At 41.2% G+C, this 18,533-nt stretch overlaps 1 protein-coding gene across 2 annotated transcripts; it reads left to right on the top strand.

The window, feature by feature from the left end:
- The first annotated feature begins 545 nt into the window (after window positions 1-545).
- rem1 (RAS (RAD and GEM)-like GTP-binding 1) lies at window positions 546-14,991 on the top strand. 2 transcript variants are annotated; one of them, XM_085776967.1, is made up of 5 exons: window positions 546-791; window positions 2,863-3,263; window positions 13,238-13,320; window positions 13,528-13,735; window positions 14,050-14,991. In XM_085776967.1, the coding sequence occupies exons 2-5, from the start codon at window positions 2,897-2,899 to the stop codon at window positions 14,325-14,327; spliced, it is 936 nt and encodes a 311-aa protein (XP_085633093.1). In that variant the 5' UTR covers window positions 546-791; window positions 2,863-2,896; the 3' UTR covers window positions 14,328-14,991. The 2 variants fall into 2 exon arrangements, with proteins under 2 accessions (XP_085633093.1, XP_085633092.1); XM_085776966.1 differs by having other exon boundaries at window positions 684-791; window positions 13,528-13,756; window positions 14,050-14,484.
- Window positions 14,992-18,533: the final 3,542 nt, after the last annotated feature.

Raw genomic sequence — 18,533 nt, 5'->3', positions numbered from 1 at the left:
AGTATAATGCTCTTTATCAATTAGTAAGGCATCCTCATCAATTAATCCATTGTCAACTAGCTAAATTAGCATTTAATGCTCACCCATGCAGGAAAGATCATGAGCTAATTCTAGTCCTTTAATTCAAGCCAGTTAGTAAACATTTAGCTGCCAACTATGCTCCTTTATATTAGTATCAGTATTTCTTCAAACATATTCTATAATGTACAACAACTGCATTGCTAAGTGACTAGAGTCTTTTGGCAATTCAGTCAGTGAAAAGCTTTTATCCTCTTTGTTTTTGGGATCTGTGTTGATGACTGTAAAGCCCTTCTTGGTCTGACTTAAACTCCACTTAGCCAGAGGGAAACAATAATAATCCAATGTTTAAGGCAGCCCTGACTGAACTGTTCAATGAAGCCAGACTGTATATTTTGGGTCAAACAGGAAGTGACTAAAATGTTTCCTAAACCAACTCACCCTCCAAACTGATGAAACACACACACGCATGCACACGCGCGCACGCACAGGCACGCACACACACACACACACACACACACACACACACACACACACTACTCCCTCCTCAGATATCTGTTTCTCCTCTGCTGTCGCTCCGACACACACACACACACACACAGAGGGAGGTAGATAACTCTGTGATTCCACTGCTGAATTTTTAACGCTGTTGTGGAACTTTTTTTTTCCAGGCGGGTTACTGTTACACCGACAGACGGAGAGACAGAGACAGGTCTCAGTTCAGTTCTGTTGTTTACTGAAGCTGGACAGACAGACTGTTCATGGAATGTACGGTAAATCTATCTATCTATCTATCTATCTATCTATCTGAAAAGCATGCCTTAAACTTGAATTTTTACACATTGTGTGTTCTTTTTTGTTAAAAGTCAAAGATAAGAAAATCAGATGTGATTTGAAGATCTCTATGTAAGCATGTGTGCTTATACATCAATATCACATGTGAGCCATATTTCATGTTAGTTGAATTTATATCAAGCCATATCTGTTTTTTTTGTTTGTTTGTTTTTTACATGAAAACACTGACAATATGATCACATGTTGTTTTCAGGCATTTGACATAACTAATGTAATTTTTATAGTGCTTTTTGTCTCCATAAACTCCACTAACTATCAGTCATTTAGCTGTAACCTTTGACCTCATGAATGTCTTTTGCTTGTGTGGATGAATTGTGTGGTGCGGATGAATTAGCAGAAACGTCAAAAATAATTACTGATTATGGGCATCAATTTCTGCAGGATTTGAAGCTGTTATCATTTGCCAAAATGTGGTAATTGGTTTACTCACATCCTCCAAAGCTTTTACCTGCTCCACATTGCCTTCCCCTCTTTGTATTTGGCACCTTGAATTATTTATTGCAGGGGTATGCTTTGTGTGTACTAGAAGTCTTCACTAGGTTGATTCATTAACCAGGTTTCAAAATAATATTTGTCTGATCAGTTTTAGAATTAGGAGGAAATGCTTCACACAAAACATATAAAAGTGCAGATTGCGTGCGACAAAAGCAGCCAAAGACATCAGAATAAGATAAAGGTGGAAATCACAGCTCACTTTGCTGATGTAAACCATTTTCTTCAGTCCTTACTAAATACATTTTGCACTTTGTTTACTTTTTTATTAAGCCACCACTGTTCAGAACACTCTAAGTAAACACATCACTTTTCATCATCACCATGATGTTTGCTGCATATTCAGACTGTTTTAACTTCAGAAATATGTTCAGTCTAGTGCTGCTTGAAGATGCCACATTTAGTACTGTTTGTAAGGTTAATAGCTCAGCAGCCATCTGTCTGCAGCTGTAACTTTTGACTTTTATTCTGTTAATAAACTTTCAACCAAAGAGTAATGCACTGTGTCACAGCTGAGCAGACATCTGCATGTTCAGTCATCAGAAACCGGACCTCATGTTAACAGCTGCTGATTTAGTCAATCGTTGATTCAGTAGTCAGTTCACTTAACCAGGTTTGTTTTCTCAGTTTGTGGTGGAGAGCAGAGCAACAGATCTCTAGATAAAATGAGAGATAAAACTTAACTTTTGTTCAGTTCTTCCCTTAGTAAAAATAATTGCCACCATAACTCCCTCCTTGAACAATGCCAGAAACTGACATGTTGAGACACATGTTGTGAAGGTAAATTTAGACAGAAACATTGCTGATCAACTTTATTTATTCTTTTTAATTAAATCCGTCTCTTGAGATGTACTACATCTTTTATATGAGAGACTCAGCCAAAATGACATGATAGTTACATAATTAACAGTTCATATTTCATATAGCAAATAAATGTACTCATGTGGCATACACTTTTATCCAAAGTGGTGCACAGATGAGGGACAACAGCAAAGTCTCAGTTCAGTAGGAAGCGTGGTATAGTGCAGAGCAGCTTGGCCAAAAAACATCTGCAACATGGTCAGAGAAGACACCCAGTCATCACACATGTTACCCAAGTTTCTTGAGACCTCGGTTGACATAAGAAACAATTTCGTATTGATAAAGTGGTGGAGAGACTGATGGTTACGATGACTAAGAGTAAAGTCTTAGAGAAGTTTAATTGGACGCAGAGACCAGATGGTTGTCTGGTGGGAATGGCAGGTATAGTAAAGTATCATCTGCATAGCAGTGGTGTGAGGAAGGTTGGGTACAAAAACTAAGGGACATAACAACGTGTTCCCCTATCCTCTCTGGTCTGTAGCACCTGTAACAACATCCAAAGGTGATACTTACATGGGATGTTCATAATTTGTTTCTGCTATGCTGAAGTGACCAAAATAAGCTCTTAATGAAGGCTTAACACGCCAAAGACCACAGTGGGCCAGACTTTGCACTGAAATCTGTCTCTTTCTTCAGGTCTATCCTGTCCTGATGCCATTACCGTAGCAACATGACCCTCAACACCCAGAGAGAAAAGGAGCCCCTGCAGCGGCGAGGCAGCACGCCGATCCCTCCTGCCCATTTTTACCAGCACTCGTCCTTGAATCGGGATCCCCGGGTCCCCGCCAGCACCCAGCAGGACCCAGAGCAGCCCCGTCCCCAACGCAGCCATCCCCCTCTTGGACAATCAGCCTCGTACCATCCCGGAGACAAGTCCCTCCACTACCGCGCCCACTGGAGTTCAGACTCAGATGACGACTCACCGAGTGAATCGGACTGTGTTTACAGAGTTGTGCTGCTTGGCGACCATGGCGTTGGAAAGACGAGCCTTGCAGGAATCTTTGCTGGGATCACAGAAAAAGATGAACAACCTGGAGGTGGGGCCTAGTTCATTGATTGTTTAACTCATTCAGCTGTGAGTTGTAGCCTACCTTCTCTCATAGAGCACCGCAGGAGGAAGGAACAACGTACCAGGAACTTAGTTAGCAATTTTATACCTCCAGTTTCCTCATCTTGATGGGTTTTGTGGTTAATGTCAGAGATCTGTGGTCAACTCAAGGTCAAGACTTTTTCACATTTTATTCTACACATAACATATGTGACCCAATACCCCTGCTGTGGTGTAATATGTGCATTTTAATGTCTTGAAAAGGTGGTTGCTAACAAGAGGCTAAATGAGACCACATTGGTTTCCTCTGAACAACTTTATAGGTGTGTCTTTTATGGAGAAAATGCTGTTGGTGCTTCTGGATATTTATATTAGTTGCAATACAGTACTTGATCCCTGGAACAAACTAGCAGATAACCAGCCCAGCAGCAAAGAAAAGTTGGACATTTTGCCAAATTAGCATTCTTGGTACCAGGTACACATGAAGACTATGATACCACTCTCATGTCTGAATATGATAATATGAAGCTACATCCAGCCGCCAACACATTTAGCCTAGCATGAAGACTGTAACCATGGGGAAACATTTGTCCAGCTCAAACAAATTTCACGGTAACCCTTTAATTTCCAGGCCGTTAATTACGTCATAATATCAAGAAATTACCCAGAAATAATGATTAATTGCCTAGTAATGTCAAGAAATTGCCTAGAAATAACGGTCAATTTCATAGTAATAATGAGAAATATAGCCAGGAAATAACTTTTAATTGTGTAGAAATAGCCCAGTAATAATGGTCAATTGTGTAGTAATGTTGAGAAATATAGCCCAGAAATAACAATTAATTACATGGTAATGTCAAGAAATATAGCAAAGAAATGACACTCTAGTAATATAGACAAGTTGTAGTAGTAGAATTGCAGTGAATTACTGCTAAGTATTGGGTAATTACAGAGTAAATAGCCTGTCGTTTCCATGATATAGTCAAGTACTTTCAGTGTGATTAACCTGATGTAATTGTAATTTCCACAGTCTTACCTTATGGTTAGCTGCAATATCTGTTTCCCAAAAGCAAATGGTACATCTGGCAACTGCTGGAAATGTCACCATAGTTAAAGCAGATATCAGTGGAATGTTTTTGTTAATATAAGTCCTAAATAGTCCTATTTTCCGTCAGCAATCACTTACATGAAGTATTTCAGCCTAAACACGAGTCTCTCCGTCACTCTGCTCTGCTGTAACCCGAGGAGAAAATTTTCCTTGTGGGATACAAGTGTTATCCAATGAGGGGAGAGAACGGCATGAAGGGCTGTGTGTGCAGCCAAGGGATGCGCGTGAATGTGGTGACGTAGCACGAGGACCAATTGATGCCTGACAAGGGCGGGGGCTGCTAACTCATGGTGCGTTCAAGGAAACTCGTACTTTGTGTTTTTCCTTCCTGTGAAGTCATACCAGTTCGATCTGGTACGAGTTCACGGGTCGGAAGTTACGAGTGGCCGTTATAGGGAACTTTCACAGACAACAGGACGGTAAAAACACGAGCTACGGGTTACCTGGAACGCTACCAAGTCGTAGTTGTGACTTGAAGCTGTAACTTACGGTTTCAAAAGCCTGCCTTGAACACAGCATTAGCCGAAACGGCCGTGCCGCTGTTATCTGCTTTAACCCATAATTACCTTTCTGCTGCCTGCAAAGTGTAGTGGACTTTGTTCCTTAGAAACGTATGGGTAGTTTCAGCATAACTAACATGGTTATGAGAACTTCCACAGTAATAGTCTTGCCCAGTGGAAATGTCACCGTAGTTAACCCATAATTACCTTTCCACTGCCTGTAAAGTGTAGTGAGCTTTGTTCCTTAGAAACGTATGGGTAGTTTCAACATAACTAACATGGTTATGAGAACTTCCACTGTAATAGTCTTGCCCATAACCCATTTGGATGAAAGATGGTAGATGTGGCAACTGCTGGAAATGTCACCGTAGTTAACCCATAATTACCTTTCTGCTGCCTGCAAACTGTAGTGGGCTTTGTTCCTTAGAAACGTATGGGTAGTTTCAACATAACTAACACAGTAATAAGATCTTACACTGTAATAGTCTTTCCCAGTAACCCATTTGGATCAAATGTATAAATATTTTCCAACAAAGATAAGCTACGTACCATGAAATGTCACAACATGAACTCTTTTTAGGAACATAGAAGCCATTTCCAAATAATGGAGGAGATAATTACCTTCACATTTTATATTAAGTGTACAATATTCCTGCTATAACCTATCCACCTTTTTCTGAACTTCATAGAAGAAAGGCAAAGTAGATTAGAGTACATGAATGGGATGTTGTCCTGTTAAATCTCAAAACTCATATTCACATGTTCCCATGAAGAAAATACAATGAAGCTGTTTTCAGTTGTTTTTAATAATTTCCCTGCTTATGTCAGCGTATTGGAACATTCCCAGTAGAGTTATTCCCTTTCCGATACCAGTATTGGAAATGCCTCCGATACCACCAAAAATGTTGGCATCGGTATCAGCAGTAGGCTACTGGAGTCCATGTGTAGCCGGGACGGTCTACTGCGTTGTGTTCTGTGCACAATAACACGGGACGCAGGGCTGGGTTCACACTCAGGTTTATTCCTGTATGATGGCAACATAAAACAAAAGGAATGTGAATGAAATGGTCATCTTCTCCATAAAAGTCCTCTCTCAGTCAGGAACAGTGCAGACTGACAAATGCAGCACTATTTCTCCCAAAAAACTACCACATTTCTTCACATGGTAAAACATACAAGTAAACATCTCTAACATAACAATGGAGGCTGAGCAACCACACACATACCTGTATGATGGCGACATAAAACTAAATGGATGTGAATGAAATGGCCATCTTCTCCATAAAAGTCCTACCACACAAAAAATAAAATACATTTAGCATGTAGGCTAGTACATGGAGGACGCATTGACACATGCACACCACACACGCACGCACGCACACTCACGCACACACACAGGGAGAAATCGCGGCAAAATAACTGTCTCTCTCTTGCTCAAAACAGCTCTTAAAACACACTACACGACAGAAAACACCATTCCAAACAGTTTTAGATTAAAGCAGATATCAGTGGAATGTTTTTGTTAATATAAGTCCTAAATAGTCCTATTTTCCGTCAGCAATCACTTACATGAAGTATTTCAGCCTAAACACGAGTCTCTCCGTCACTCTGCTCTGCTGTAACCCGAGGAGAAAATTTTCCTTGTGGGATACAAGTGTTATCCAATGAGGGGAGAGAACGGCATGAAGGGCTGTGTGTGCAGCCAAGGGATGCGCGTGAATGTGGTGACGTAGCACGAGGACCAATTGATGCCTGACAAGGGCGGGGGCTGCTAACTCATGGTGCGTTCAAGGAAACTCGTACTTTGTGTTTTTCCTTCCTGTGAAGTCATACCAGTTCGATCTGGTACGAGTTCACGGGTCGGAAGTTACGAGTGGCCGTTATAGGGAACTTTCACAGACAACAGGACGGTAAAAACACGAGCTACGGGTTACCTGGAACGCTACCAAGTCGTAGTTGTGACTTGAAGCTGTAACTTACGGTTTCAAAAGCCTGCCTTGAACACAGCATTAGCCGAAACGGCCGTGCCGATGATATCTGCTTTAACATTTGTTCATTAAATTGGCAATAAAACTCAACAGATATAACTTTTAGGTCGCGGAGCCTCAACTAGCCTACATACCTCTCTCACTCAAGAACAGCCACAGACTGACGAGAGAGAAGGGAGCGACGTGCGTCATATCCGCAGACTTTCAAAATAAAAGATCGGGTTTGTAAAGATGAAAGAAATACAAAAATAAAACCACAAAAATTTGAATTATACAGTATTAACAATAACAATAATCCATATTTGAAGTAAAAAGAAACAAAAACACATCATCTGATGGATTTTGGTGAAATTAATAACAATAAAATAAACACCAAAATGTGTAGTAGTTTCCTTTTTCTGTTTATCTGTGGCCCACAACATCATTTTAATTATTATTATAATGATTATTATTCTATTCTAGCTGCATGTTGTATTTATAACCCACAGATAAACACACGTGGTATCGGATCGGTGCCTATAACAGATAGAAAAAGGAAACGACACATTTTATTGTTATTAATTTCACCAAAATCCATCTGATGATGTGATTTAAGTTCTTTTTTACTTTAAATATGGATTATTGTTAATATAATTCAAATTTTTGTGGTTTTATTTTTGTATTTCTTTCATTTTTACAAAACCGATCTTTTATTTTGAAAGTCTGCGGATATGACGCGCGTCGCTCCCTTCCAGTGTTGCCAACTTGGCGACTTTGTCGCTAAATCTGGCGACTTTCCAACCCCTCTTGGTGACTTTTTTTGTCAAAAGCGACTAGCGACAAATCTAGCGACTTTTTCCCGTAATATTACAAACGTTTCTGGACCTGAAATCACGTTATCACAGCTGTTTTCAACGAACAGCGGCGCTGCCGCGGGCACTCACAGGTATTCAGCCTACACACAGTAGTGTCACGGAGCTGCCTCCGCTGCATTCAGAGACGCACTGCTCCACGCCACAGCGCGCTGCCCCCCCCCCCCCCCCCCCCCCCCCCCCGCTGAGATAATGACGTCATTTAGCGACTTTTACGACAGCCAATAGCGACTTTGCTTACTGAGGAGTTGGCAACACTGCTCCCTTCTCTCTCGTCAGTCTGCGCTGTTACTGACTGAGAGAGGTGTATAGTTGAGGCTCCGGGACCGAAAAGTTACATTTGTTTAGTTTTATTGCCAATTTAATGAACAAATGTTAATCTAAAACTGTTTGGAATGGTGTTTTCTGTCGTGTAGTGTGTTTTAAGAGCTGTTTTGAGCAAGAGAGAGACAGTTATTTTGCCGCGATTTCTCCCTGTGTGTGTGCGTGAGTGTGCGTGCGTGCGTGCGTGTGTGTGTGGTGTGCATGTGTCAATGCGTCCTCCATGTACTAGCCTACATGCTAAATGTATTTTATTTTTTGTGTGGTAGGACTTTTATGGAGAAGATGACCATTTCATTCACATCCATTTAGTTTTATGTCGCCATCATACAGGTATGTGTGTGGTTGCTCAGCCTCCATTGTTATGTTAGAGATGTTTACTTGTATGTTTTACCATGTGAAGAAATGTGGTAGTTTTTTGGGAGAAATAGTGCTGCATTTGTCAGTCTGCACTGTTCCTGACTGAGAGAGGACTTTTATGGAGAAGATGACCATTTAATTCACATCCTTTTTGTTTTATGTTGCCATCATACAGGAATAAACCTGAGTGTGAACCCAGCCCTGCGTCCCGTGTTATTGTGCACAGAACACAACGCAGTAGACCGTCCCGGCTACACATGGACTCCAGTAGCCTACTGCTGATACCGATGCCAACATTTTTGGTGGTATCGGAGGCATTTCCAATACTGGTATCGGAAAGGGAATAACTCTACTGGGAATGTTCCAATACGCTGACATAAGCAGGGAAATTATTAAAAACAACTGAAAACAGCTTCATTGTATTTTCTTCATGGGAACATGTGAATATGAGTTTTGAGATTTAACAGGACAACATCCCATTCATGTACTCTAATCTACTTTGCCTTTCTTCTATGAAGTTCAGAAAAAGGTGGATAGGTTATAGCAGGAATATTGTACACTTAATATAAAATGTGAAGGTAATTATCTCCTCCATTATTTGGAAATGGCTTCTATGTTCCTAAAAAGAGTTCATGTTGTGACATTTCATGGTACGTAGCTTATCTTTGTTGGAAAATATTTATACATTTGATCCAAATGGGTTACTGGGAAAGACTATTACAGTGTAAGATCTTATTACTGTGTTAGTTATGTTGAAACTACCCATACGTTTCTAAGGAACAAAGCCCACTACAGTTTGCAGGCAGCAGAAAGGTAATTATGGGTTAACTACGGTGACATTTCCAGCAGTTGCCACATCTACCATCTTTCATCCAAATGGGTTATGGGCAAGACTATTACAGTGGAAGTTCTCATAACCATGTTAGTTATGTTGAAACTACCCATACGTTTCTAAGGAACAAAGCTCACTACACTTTACAGGCAGTGGAAAGGTAATTATGGGTTAACTACGGTGACATTTCCACTGGGCAAGACTATTACTGTGGAAGTTCTCATAACCATGTTAGTTATGCTGAAACTACCCATACGTTTCTAAGGAACAAAGTCCACTACACTTTGCAGGCAGCAGAAAGGTAATTATGGGTTAACTATGGTGACATTTCCAGCAGTTGCCAGGTGTACCATTTGCTTTTGGGAAACAGATATTGCAGCTAACCATAAGGTAAGACTGTGGAAATTACAATTACATCAGGTTAATCACACTGAAAGTACTTGACTATATCATGGAAACGACAGGCTATTTACTCTGTAATTACCCAATACTTAGCAGTAATTCACTGCAATTCTACTACTACAACTTGTCTATATTACTAGAGAGTCATTTCTTTGCTATATTTCTTGACATTACCATGTAATTAATTGTTATTTCTGGGCTATATTTCTCAACATTACTACACAATTGACCATTATTACTGGGCTATTTCTACACAATTAAAAGTTATTTCCTGGCTATATTTCTCATTATTACTATAAAATTGACCGTTATTTCTAGGCAATTTCTTGACATTACTAGGCAATTAATCATTATTTCTGGGTAATTTCTTGATATTATGACGTAATTAACGGCCTGGAAATTAAAGGGTTACCAATTTCACATCTTCGAAAAAACAACCCAAAACAACTAATGTGCATTTCCTAAAATGTATTAGTCTGATGATTATGATGACACTAAAGGGATATTACACATTAGGACCAATTCACTGGACATGGTTAGTCCTCTGCAGTTTCTCACAAGTTCAGTAACATCATGGAGGTGACAGGCTGAGCCATCAGAGAATCTGTGGCCACATGATTTCTATCATGTTTTATACTGCGCTGTAACTTTTATGACAAGTCCTCAGAGGTTCAGTGCTCAGTTTCTGTCTTTGACTTTGTTTTCACATCACAACCTTGACTGACCCAACACCATTGATCAGCTCCTGCGTCACGTGCTGATGGGCCTGAGGCCACGATTGACAGCCTGTATTGATCTGGTGACAGTCTGACATGGTGTGAGGGGGCAGAGCCTGTCTGTTGTTTGTTTTCAGGTTGACTGATCACACTCTCTTGATTCATTTGCACTGTTTTTATTACTGCTGTTTTTGTTTTTGTTGAATGCCCCAGGTCCAAATGATGGCCCTGTTTTCAGAAAGCAGATTTGAGTAAAAGTCTCAGAGTGCAAGAAAAGTCTGGGTTTTTCAGCTTGACTCTGAGTCAGTTACCATGGAAATATACTCTGTGAACCTGCTTGCTGGCAGGTTATCTTCAACTAACCCTGAGTTTCTCCCTCTTCATCTGAAGCTTGCAGACTGAAAGCAGTGGCAGATAGGGTGTGTTCTTTTTGTGGAAGAATGACATGATATACAGTATGCTCTGGTGAAGGCCGCATAGCTGAAACATGTCAGCGTGTTTTTGCATGATGTGAGCCAGAATAAATTATATGAAAAGTGAGTATTTTGTCCTCAAATTTACAAACTAAGATGTGCTATTTTGCACGTTTTTTGCAAACTTTTTGATTCACATTCATTTAAAGGTGTTCAGAAAATAATTGAATTTGAGCCCACTGTGGGTCTTAAAGCAGAAGTAAGTGATCCGGTCGTTTTGGCTAACTTCTTGTCAGGCGATGGAGTTAGCAGCCCCAACCCTCGTCATGGATCTATTGGTCCTCATCCCTACGTCACCACATTCACGCGCATCCCTTGGCTGCACACACAGCCCTTCATGCCATTCTCTCTCCTCATTGGATAAAGGTTGTAGGATACAAGGAAGTATACAAGACGTTTTCTCCTCGGCTTACAGCAGAGCAGAGTGACTGTCAGCCCCGTGTTTCGGACCAAACATTCTATGTAAGTGATTGCTGTTGGAAGATATAACTATTAAGACTTATATTAACACAAACATTCCGCTTACTTCTGCTTTAACATTAGTGTAATAACTCGTCTATCAGACGATGTAGCCCAAACTTTGTGCAAAATTCTATTTTCGAGTAAATCCAATAATGAAAGTGGGTTGTTTTTTTTTTCACATTGGATAATGCAGGCACACGAATTATGCGTCACGTTGCTCATGATTCATCAGCCACTGATACTGGATCCGTCATCCGTCAATCAAACGTCTGAGACACACACACACCGAGCCCGGCCTCGCTCCAAACATTGAATATCCAGCCCGCTCAATAACAACTTTAATTGTCATTGTTATGAAAACAGCAAAAAACAGTTAAAGGAGAATTCCTGTCATTTTTTACCCCTAAATCGTTGTCCTGATGGTCAGCCAGTGTTGGGGGAGCAAAAAAATCGACTAAAATTGATGCAGGCAAACCGGAGTTACACCATGGCTAGACGGCGCTAGCGATAGCGACAACGCTAAAGTATGAGGGCAATATTTTCAACCACAACAAACACTCAAAAAACAATCAAATATCTATGGTACATGACTGGAATCCTTCTGACACACCACTGAACTCATAGTGTATATAAACAGTATAAACTTTGTGTTTTTGCATTCTGAAACACCTCCATTCTGACACACCGCTGTTCCGAACGTCCCCAGGAAACACCGCTGTTCCGACCCCCCCCCCCCCTCCCAGAGGCTAGACAGGCCAGAAGCATAATGAGCGTATATGTCATTAATATGAAGTGCTTGTTTTGCAGTTAATTAATATGCACATGATCCGTTTAATCCCAAAAAGGGAAAAAAGGTCAATGCGCAGCCTCCGTTTCCTTTCTGATTGTGTCCATCTGTCCGTTCGTAGTGGGGGGGTTTCGGAATGGAGGGTTTTCCCCAACAGCCTTTTCAGAATAGCAGGGTCTTTAAAAAAAAAGTGAAACCCCGCTATTACGAAGAATGGAAGTCTGCTTTCGGAAAGACAGGGTTTTGGAAAGGCGGGGTGTAACCCCGTTGTGACTATCCCAAGCGCAGGTAGCCATCAATTTTAGTGGCGTTTTTTGCTCCCCCCAACACTGGGTGACCATCAGGAAACCGCATTAGGGGTCATAAATGACCGGAATTCTCCTTTAAGTCTTTGGTTCAGCACTCTGATTTGAATGAGCCTTTTTGTTGAAGCGCAACCTCTTTTTGTGATCACATGTTGAATGTAACCACTGAATGCTGTGTAATCAGGTGAGGCAGATTAAACATCATCATGATGAAATTATACCACACCTAGCCATTTGAACTACGTTTTTGTATTTCATCTTTACTTGCTGCCAAGCCGGTTTTGTGCCAGAGGAGTTGCCCCTGCACAAATACATACAGAATACATTTTGATTAAGTGGAACACTCAAGATAAAACTTTAAAAATGGTGTATTAATTCTTCTTTTGTATATGATCAAATATCTGCAAAACAAATGACATTCCCATTAAGCTTACAGCTATACTTTGTGTTCAAAATAAGAAAATATTAGCATATTTACATACAAGGTTAATGTTACAAAAGTATACTGTTTAATATGATAAACATATCTGGTTAACATCAGGTAGACTGAACACCATGGGTGTCTCAGTATTAGAAAGTGACATGATGAGCCGGTCATGCCAAGGCCTGCTAGTTAGCATGTTAACAGAGAATGATAGAAATATAACTAAAATGACAAATCTTGGAAAGTTCAAGAATTAGGTTTGGTGCTGAACTTGAAGAGTTACTAGACACACAAATAAAAAGCTGTTTATGGTTATATTAGCTATGAAGCAAGACCAAAACATACACATTCATCCTGTAAATAAACTACAGCTGCTGGCACGGCTTCAGATTCTTAGTCTTGTTATTGGTTGTTTTTGTTCATTGTTTGTACAGAGGACACATACGAACGGACCCTGACAGTCGATGGAGAGAAAACAACACTCATCGTCATGGACACATGGGAGAATGAGAAACTGGTACAATGAGTGTGTATGTTTGTGTGTGTGTGTAAGGTTGATGAAGCACAGAGCATGTCTGGATCTGAAGAGCATACATGTTATGCTCATAAAAAAACACCTTTTACCAGAAGAACATTTCTTATTTTAACATAGATAAACTAAACGAAAACTTTAATTACCCATAACATGATTCTCTCTCTCTCTCTCTCTCTGTCTTTCTATCAGGAGGGGGGAGGGGCCTCCCCTACGGACGACTGTCTGAAAGTGGGGAACGCTTACGTCATTGTTTATTCCGTAACTGACCGCTCCACCTTTGACTCTGCTGCTGAGCTCCGCATCACTTTGCGACGTGCCCGTCAGGCTGAAAACCTTCCCATCATCCTTGTGGGCAACAAGAGCGACCTTGTGCGATCCAGAGAAGTTGCTGTGGAAGGTAGAGGTCAAAGGTCACAGGGTATGCATACAGCAGTCTCAGAAAGTATTCAGACCCATGACTTTTAAGGTTGAAGCTTCTTGTGTACTTCTATTCTTGGTATTTTGTATTCGTATTTCTAAAACCGTGTTTTCACTTTATCATCTTGGGGTTTTTAGTGTTATTGAGTGTTGACTGACTAAATTTGCAAACATTAAGTAAAGCGATCTGAATACTTTCTGAAGCCACTGTACAAACACAAATACAACAAATGGCAATAGGAAACAATCACTGATCTAAGTCTTTGTCTATCTACATGTTATCTTTCTTTTCAGAGGGCAGAGCGTGTGCTGTGGTATTTGACTGTAAGTTCATAGAGACATCTGCATCTCTGCAGCACAACGTGACCGAGCTCTTTGAGGGTGTGGTCCGACAGATTCGTCTCCGTCGGGATGGTAGCGAGGCCATCCAGCGCCGACGCTCCATCTACAAACGCAAGGAGAGCCTTACCCAGAAGGCTCGGCGATTCTTGGACCGACTGGTGGCGCGCAACAACCAGCGCATGGCAGTCAAGGTGCGGTCCAAGAGTTGCCATGACCTTGCCGTCCTCTGAAGACACTTGACCACATGGGACACCAGGTTGGATTAGATTTTTCTCTTAATTTGACTCACTGACTTTTTAGCTAATTGCAATATCCAGGAGGATTTACAACCATGTTTGGTTGGCTGAAAGCCACTTGGACAAAAACGATAAGCAGCAATTGCGGTTGGCGGATTTTGACATTCACTGTGATTTGACGTTCGGGTCTAAATATTTCTGTGACTTTTTCTCCAGAAATACCTGAATATAAAGGTACTGATGACTGTACAGGATCATTACTGTAGGGTCAAAGACTGGATGAGTGTTCAGTGACCTCTGTATGTGTGCGTGCGCGTGCGTGTGAATGGGTAACAGATCTTCATCGTGGAGGATGTCCTGTAGTTTCCACTGTGTCCACTGTGCTGTTCTCCTGAAGTTTCTACTGCAGAATAAAGTCTTAAAGGACCAATCATCTCAAAATCATGTTTTTACAGACATTTAATTCATGAGCACTATGACATGTATGGGTTTAATTTACATTGATTCCATTGTGGTTTTTAGTTTGTGCATAAAGAATAGATGACAGTGTGTTGTCATATTCAAAAAAAGTTTGGTTTTTGGCTGCAACTGAGGGAATTAGCTACAGGGTTATTGTGTTGTTCACTTCTCTGTTTCAAGTTTAAGGACACTGACAAAAGTGATTTTTTTTTTTTTTTTAAGTATATTTTTGGGCTTTTTGTCTTTATTTGATAGCACACAGTAGAGATAGACAGGAAAGGGGGAGGCAGAGAGAGGGGGAATGACATGCAGGAAAGGGGGATTCGAACCGGGGCCGCCTGCGGTGAGGACTGTAGCCTCTACATGGGGCGGCCGCTTTACCTACTGTGCCACACACCGCCCCACAATAGTGAATTTTAGGATTGAGCTGCATATGTGCCAGGTGATACTAAGTAGAGCCAAGTCAATCCTCAATTGTCTTTTTTCTATTTACGATCATTTACTTTGTTTGGTGTTTAGAAGGCTATTATCTTCATTTGACATTTTTACATTAGTTTGTGTTTGTATTGGATTGGTTTTATTTTCATGGATTGTTGATTATATTGTACTGTATGTCGTTTACTCAGATTTTATCTCTGTGGTCACTTTTTTATTATTTAATTTTGGGTATTCTTTAATGATTTGATTTAGATTCAAATTACTAATCTAATCTTATCCCATGTTTTGTTTTCTTCAGTTGTAATCTCATGTTCTCTTGTTCCCTGAAGCCCCCATATATGGGGGCTCCCCGACAACACAACAACAACTTCCGCACAAGCAACAAGCCCGCAGCACACACACAGACATGCTACATATCAACAGAAAGCTGAGAATCTCCGCTAAACGCTCATATAAACCATTCGTAGGATCAACCAACACAGTTACAACACCGAGCGATCAAACAATTTGTCGCGAAAACACAAACAAACACCGAAAAACGCGCAAGACAGAGAAACCGAGCCAGAAAACAGACTTCTTTGATCTGACCAGGAGCTAATTGTAGCCACACGATAGCAGACACTCCACAGATTCCAAAAATACCATTTTTATCCCTCTACGACCAAGTTTCACTGATCCAGCAGCCCAATACGATAAACAACAACAAGCGCATTTGGTAAAAACAACCAGAAAAGCAGTGTAACCTGCACGTAAATGCAAATAAAGTGCAGTTTCATTTACAGTTAGCTCACTGAGATACTCTGGACTAGAATCAGGAGTCTAGGTTAGGCTCAAGGAGTGGAGAATTAGACGCCGGACAACAGAATTACGTTTAGGTAAACACCATATATTATTGTGTACAAAAACCCACATTAAAAGACAGTAATAATAGGAACAGTAGTAAAGATGCAGCACAGGAATTCAAATGACCATTGACCAAAAAAGGCACAATATGTACAGTTCGCTCATCAATCAAAGGATTGACTTAGCCGCGCTCTTGTTGTTTATAACCTGCCCAAAAGGGAAAACAGGTAAAGCTCTTCACCTGCCGAAGCAGGACTTCTACCAGTCCACGACCCAGTATGTGTGAATGTCCAGGGGAAGGGGGAAAGAGTCCAGTTGGGCAGTGAGTGGGTGTGTGTGTGGGTCGTGTGTGTGGTGTGTGGGCAGAGTGGGGAAAGAGGAGCGGCTGCAAAGGAGCCTCCTACCGGCCCGGACTGAGCAGTGGAGGTTCCGGTTCTGTCCCTGGTACAACTCCCGAGACTTTTGTAACCAGGCTGGGCTCTAGCTCGCCATCACTTGGCCGATTCCGTGGTACAACGCGGCACACGGCCTTACTTCATATGCTCCCCGGCTCCGGTATTCGGCTCCTAAGTTTAAAACAGTGTTTACATTTCAGTCTCGGCGGTTCATGATGTTAATATTAACGAGCGATGCGAGGACATACCTGTAGCAACCCTCTGACCGGCGTGCTCCTCTTCCCAACTACCGGCCGCGAGCAGACGCCGGCTTTACTACTGAACGCGCTTCAGTCACGCGCCACGTGACGGCGTGACGTCATGACGTAGCGTGTTACCGTAAGAGACCGAAAAGGAGTGAACTCAAAGGGTATTTCCACCCGGGTTACATCAGTCTTACCTTGGAAAAACTCGGAGCGAAAAGTGTAATCCACAACTATAAACGGCGTTTAGTTTGAAGGACTACAACTCCCAGCATGCAACTCTACTTCCTCCCGTGTCTGTGTGGCGTATTTCCGCCTCTGGGTGCACGGCAGCCACAGGCTGTGGGTTCCGACGCGCAACAACAGCCTGGCTTATACTGGTTCCCATTGGCTGCCAGTGCTGTCAATGAAACCAACGTGGGTCTAGCTTCATTCTACTGGCTCTTACGGTCACAACGATAGGTGAATGACCCTGATTGTGTCGTAATAAATAAGCTCGTCCTTTGGGCCGTGAACTTATCCAACATTTACTTCAAAGACTCCAATTAAACGCTGACCAAAGATGGATCCGACATAGAGTTGTCTTTTATTTACTCTTGAACAGAAGTAAAGTAAAAGCATACACCCCGAGTCACTTACAAAATACAAAGTACAGGAAAAAGAGTTTCGACAGGAACAAACCAAACGAAGTGACTCCCTTCATATCATCAAAGTGTGGTTTATATACTGGTGGGCATGTGCTGATCTCAGTATTTCTCACTCCCACCTGTTTAGGTCTGATCTGCTGACTGTGCACTTTATTCTGTGACCTTGGTTTCACCCTGATGCTTTTCTCCGGATGTGTACCACTTTACTAGCCTTATTTGGACTGTTACCATAGACTTCCATGCACTAAGCGCACCTCCTCGATCCTTGCCTGGTGGCCATTCTATGTAAGTGCGCCGGAAGCCAAAACTACTAGCTCAGCAGAAAGTATTATAAGGGTCATACATAGTTCACATCCATCCCTGTTCACCACTATCGCCTTGGCCTCCTTCAGATTCTGTTGAAGTACACACTCTCATCCATTAGGTGGTGCTAAGGAGCATGTTGTAATTTTGGAGATCAAAATGGCTGCCAGTAGTGATAATGCAATGTTGAAATGAAGCAATATAAGAACACAAAATAACTATACTTTAACTGTTCAAACCCACACAAAATCACATTAAATGTAATGTAGTCATTATTGAAATAATAACACAGTTCATACGTGATCTTTAAAGGTGGCATAACACTCTGTTCACTGGTCTTGTTGTTATCAAATTTTTATGTCATTTCCCATAGAAAAATGCCACCACAATTGGTCGATCGGCTGCAGCGCTACAGCTGCGCGTCATGAGCACAGCCAGACAGGCTTTCCCTGCATCCAGACGCAGCAACATAGTTCAAAGGAGAAATAGGCGGATTAAAAAGACCTGTGGATTCTTGTTCAGTTAGTTTATGCAAATTGTGTGAAAATAAAGATTAAACAATGGTTTATAGTGGCAGGTGGTTCCAAGTTGTGCCAAAAATGGACATTTTGGAAAGCTCGCCTGAATATTTTGTAGTAAAATCTCAATAATTTTATTCTGCTTCAATTAATCATAATCAACCACTGCAGAGACAATGTTCATATGTTGAATGATTTTATAGAGAGTTTTTGCTATGTTAGCATTATTCTAAAGGACACTTATCAAAAATATGATTTTTTGAGCATTGAATTTATTTAATTTTTGCTGTGTGCCATCTTCATTTAGGCCCAATTCCGATTCTATTTTTCATCCCTACCCCTACCCCTAGCCCTT

The sequence above is a fragment of the Trachurus japonicus genome, chromosome 5, assembly GCF_045865225.1.
Source record: "Trachurus japonicus isolate A0001 chromosome 5, Traja_1.0".
NCBI classification, from domain to species: Eukaryota; Metazoa; Chordata; class Actinopteri; order Carangiformes; family Carangidae; genus Trachurus; species Trachurus japonicus.
This window is presented reverse-complemented; position numbering and strand designations above follow the sequence as displayed.